Source organism: Crinia signifera, chromosome 9, assembly GCF_055691185.1.
Source record: "Crinia signifera chromosome 9, ASM5569118v1, whole genome shotgun sequence".
Taxonomy (NCBI): domain Eukaryota; kingdom Metazoa; phylum Chordata; class Amphibia; order Anura; family Myobatrachidae; genus Crinia; species Crinia signifera.
The window spans coordinates 114,703,411-114,707,916 of record NC_139225.1 but is presented as its reverse complement, the minus strand read 5'-3'; the positions used below and the strand labels follow the sequence as shown (position 1 = coordinate 114,707,916).

The 4,506-nt window shown below is 46.5% G+C and overlaps 1 protein-coding gene across 1 annotated transcript; it reads left to right on the top strand.

Annotated features, from left to right (window-relative positions):
• The first annotated feature begins 370 nt into the window (after positions 1 to 370).
• On the top strand, positions 371 to 3,744 carry LOC146036898 (uncharacterized). Its single transcript, XM_083160744.1, has 4 exons — positions 371 to 707; positions 1,203 to 1,271; positions 1,568 to 1,705; positions 3,650 to 3,744. Exons 1-4 carry the CDS (start codon positions 371 to 373, stop codon positions 3,742 to 3,744), a joined length of 639 nt encoding a protein of 212 aa, XP_083016870.1.
• The last annotated feature ends 762 nt before the right edge of the window (positions 3,745 to 4,506 follow it).

Here is a 4,506-nt window from a genome sequence, read left to right as displayed (position 1 = left end):
CAGTGGCAGAGGGAGCAGTGGCAGCAGCCAGCCAAGTGGGAGAGCCAGCAGTGTGGCAGGCAGCATGACCACAGCAAGGCCAGCCCCAGACCAGGCCCTGGCCGTCCAGCCCCAGGAGGTGGAGGATCCGCTGGCATCCCCATCCTATAGCCAAGCCCTTGACCATACCCCACAGCAGCTGCAGGAGGGCCACATGTCAGAGGTGGAGGAAGATGGTGGTGAGGAGGAGGAAGACACTGGCATGGAGGAGGAGGGGTACATGGCTGGAGTAGAAAATGAGGAGGAGGAGGAGGTAGAAGCTGGCCGCACAAAAAGTGTCCGAAAGGTCCGATTCTCCTATGAGGAAAATGCTGCACTTGTCCGGGCTATCATGCCTGTGTTTGACCGGTTACTGGGGAAAAGTCACCACAAGACCACTGCACAGCGCAAAAGGGCTATGTGGAAGGACATCACCCAGGCGGTGAACGCTGTAAGTCAGCACAAGCGCCTGGTCAGAAATGTCAAGAAGAGATTCAATGACATCAAAAGGCAGCTGAAAAGTAAAATGGCCATGGAGTTGGAGGAGGCCACCAAGACTGGCGGAGGAAGCCCCACCACTGTGTGCTACACATCGTATGAGGTGAAGTTGAAGCGCATCATACCCCCTGAGGTCCTGCCTGGCATGCACGTGGCGGATACCGATAGGCCGCAAACGCCATCCAGAGCTGGTAAGTGTGACCACATGCATGTTAAATAAACATGCCAATGCTTTCTAACTGTATTCTTCACTTGAATTGTTATGCTAAGTAAAGTGCTGCTGTGGAACTACATAGCCCAGCAAGGTCATGCACAAGAAATTGCCTGCTCCTACTTTCAAATTGCTCATAATGCTGGGCCTTGTAGTTCCACAACTGCTCATATTGATCAACACTGTAACATTCTTTCTAGCAGCCTAACATATATGTGGCCAAAAACACAGAGGTGTACTGGTGGTTTAGCTGCCATGCCTACATACCACAGATTATCCAATAGTTGTCATGTGTACAATAGTTTAATAATAATCTAACAAAAAAATCTTGGGGGAAAAAAAAAAAAATGTGGTGAATAAATAATGCAGTCCTTATCCAAAGGGTATTGTCCATTATTGTCATTTGAATGCATGTTTGCTGAAAATACTTATCCATTGCAAGGTCCATAATGGTTGCCCATCTTTCCTTGCACAGATTGTCCATCCCGAAGTGCTGCGGCATCCAAGAAAAGAAGGCCCGTTGCTGCAGAATCTGTGGAAGCAGGTAAATGAACAAAAAACACGCCATTACGCATACAGTACACACACCCATGTCACATCAACAATATCTCACACTACATTCATCTCCTGCTGCTACATTGCAACGGAAATGAATGTAATCTGAGCTAGGCATGTGATTTATTATTAATGTCAATGTTACATGCTCTATCGGGGTACATGTGTAAGTACATAACACCCCTAGGTATGTGCGTCCAGCATCTCAAGCCCTTTCTAAAACAGTACAGAAGAGAGCCTGGCCTATATATGCATCAGTACTTACCTCTTCATCTGTATCCACAGGTACTATACAACTAGGGACAGACCAAACTGATTCTTCAATGATGGTGTTAGACGAAATGGACATCATTCTTGAACCGGTGGAGACCTTTGCGGCAGAGGAAGAAATACAGACCTCATCACAGTTTGATCTTCCCCCAAGTGGGGTGTCTCCCAACCGACCCCCACCCACCAACACACCCCATACAGCAGCTTCTGCTTCCCAAGTAGCTAACTCCTTGGTCAATTTTAAGGACAAACAAATAGAATTCATGGCCTCCCAAAGCCTGCAAATAGGTAACATCCAGGGGTACATGCGTGACACGTTTCTTCAATTACGAAAAATTGCACATAGTGTACGGGTAGGTGTAGGCACTCATGTGCGCATTGCTAACAGCATTGACACCCGTTTTGCAGATCTAACTTCTGCTGTAAGGGAACAGAATAGCCATATTGGCAGCCTTGCGCAAAGTATAGCTGCACTAAGCCAATCATGCACAGCGCAGACCAATGCCTTAATAGGTATGCAGGCCCAACTACAGCAGCTGGAAGCCAATGTCGGAGGTGGCGCAGCATCAACCCTCAGCAGTGTATCTAGCACCCCAATAAGTGGCTCCCCTACTTCCCCACCCCGTCGGAGTATTAGGACCCGTGGTGGGCGGGGTGCAGGTTCTAGAAGTGGTGTAGGGTTGCCTGATGCTGGGAGAAGATAGCTCATATGTTTGATAGTTTTGTCATATGCAATACATCTTGTTACATCCCCCGACAGTTTTTATGTTTCACTTGCAAAAATGCAGATTGCTTCTGACATAGTAGACTGCAGTAAAAATGTCTAACCGCATACCATTGTGTCTGTGTATTATTTTTAAAACAATTATTGTGTGAATTATGACATATTGTAATGGTATATGACAATGGGATTGCTCTAAAGTAGTGTGGGGTAACTCCTGGCCCGTCAAAGGTTGTGGAACTACATATTCCAGCAAGCTCTGACACTCATGGTTTGGACTGTAATGGTTATAGTGTGTCAGGGCATGCTGGCACGTGTAGTTCCACAACACCAGTGAGCCATGTTTTACAGCAAACGTAATTCATACATGTTTTAAATGTACTTACAAGCTTGATACCAGCAAGGGATAGGTCAGCACCACCAGCTGCATCCATTGGGCTCTGTGTATTAGGCTAAATGTGGGTGGAAACAGATGGTATTGGTCAATAATTTGTTTATGAGTACACTTACAGCACAGGTACATTTGGGAGTACAGGGCACATGTGCTTACCAGAAAAGTAACGGCTGATGATATGTGTGCGCACCAGATTCCCCCTCTGCGTACCCCTCACTACCCGAGGTGTGGTAGGTTGGACTTACTGCACGACTGCTGCATGTTCCTCCTCCACATAGGCAGGTTGGGACAGGGCTATGTTGTGCAACATGCAGCAAGCCTGGATGATCATCACTACTTTGGCAGGGTGGTAAAGCAGCGTACCCGATGACCTGTCCAAACACCGGAATCGACTCTTCAAAACGCCAAATGTGCGCTCCACCACATTGCGGGTTGCAATGTGGGCTTCATTATACCGGTGCTGTGCAGGGCCCTCTGGGGAGCGCAAAGGTGTCATGAGCCAGGAAACACACCCATATCCTGAGTCACCTAAAACACAGATAGGAAGTGATTGCCTTATATGGTAAGGTATGTGTTTCTTTGAAACAGGACACACTGTAAGAATAACAATATGCTTGTGAAACAGGAAACACACACATTACAGCAGCTACAAATAAGGACAGACAGGGTAATATGAAAAAGGTACTAACCTAGTAGCCAGCCCTCTGGCATTTGGTGGTCGGTAAATCGGTTCCGGAGGGCTGAGTGTCTCAGAATATAGGCGTCATGGCAGTTCCCAGGAAAGCCTGCAACAACACTCAGGATTTTCAGGTGAGCATTGGATACAACCTGCACGTTCAGGGAGTGCCGCCCACGCCTATTGACGTAGACGTGGCCCCGCACGTGCGGTGCCCTAATCACAATGTGTGTGCAGTCTATAGCTCCCAGCACATGAGGGAATGCTGAGAGTCTATAGAAAGCCAACTTGTGGTCCTTTTTACAGAGGTGGATCTTCACAGCGCTTTTCTCAGGAAAGACGGTTCTAATCCAGGTGTTCACCAACACGTGGGACAGAAGAGAAAAAGATTTTCCAGTTAGCAAATAAACTGAAAAACTCTGATTCAGACGGGTGAAAGTACCACCGCCACTCACCTAGATTGACTAGGAGATGTTCACATCAAGGTATCTTTAAATGCCAATACACCAAGCCAATGGAAAGACACTCACCTAGGGAACAGTCCCTATGTTCATCAAAAAGGTTTCTTTATTCAGCAGACTTCACACGACTGGTCCACAGGTAAAATTCACATTTATTTAAAATTCGGCAAAACACAGGACCCCACACTTCCACGGCTGTATAACTGTCCTCTCACCCGGAATAAGAGGTGGCAGCGACACAGTTCAACCCAATGATGGCATAAGGGTTAGGTGGAAACGCAAAGGTCCAGATAAAAGTCCTTTAAACACCAACGCGTTTCGAACATGAATGTTCTTCCTCAGGGTGCAGTACAAAATAAAAATGGCTACAGGACGGGTATATATGCTACAAACAGACATGATAATTCTAAAACATGGCAGAGATCAAAACTCTGACCGGCACACATAATACACATAAAATACTTAAAATACACACAATTTCATCATTATTTAACAATCATAAAAAAGACATTCATAAACCGTTATTCAATACATATAAAATGCGGGGTAAACATAGGAAACATCCGTTGTATATAAACACATCAGGTCCGCTTCTGGTTTTACTATTAATTGGACGGCGTCCGTCTTCCGGAGTCTGTGCGCTCTTACTTCCGGAATGTAGACGCCATATCCGCTTGGTGGAACGCACTGTGTGGGTCACCG

Excerpts from the sequence above, each read along its gene's own strand:
- LOC146036898 (XM_083160744.1), top strand. The coding sequence starts at position 371 with ATGCCTGTGTTTGACCGGTTACTGGGGAAAAGTCACCACAAGACCACT. Across the intron at positions 708-1,202 it reads GCAAACGCCATCCAGAGCTG|ATTGTCCATCCCGAAGTGCT; the intron begins GTAAGTGTGACC and ends TTCCTTGCACAG. Across the intron at positions 1,272-1,567 it reads TGCAGAATCTGTGGAAGCAG|GTACTATACAACTAGGGACA; the intron begins GTAAATGAACAA and ends CTGTATCCACAG.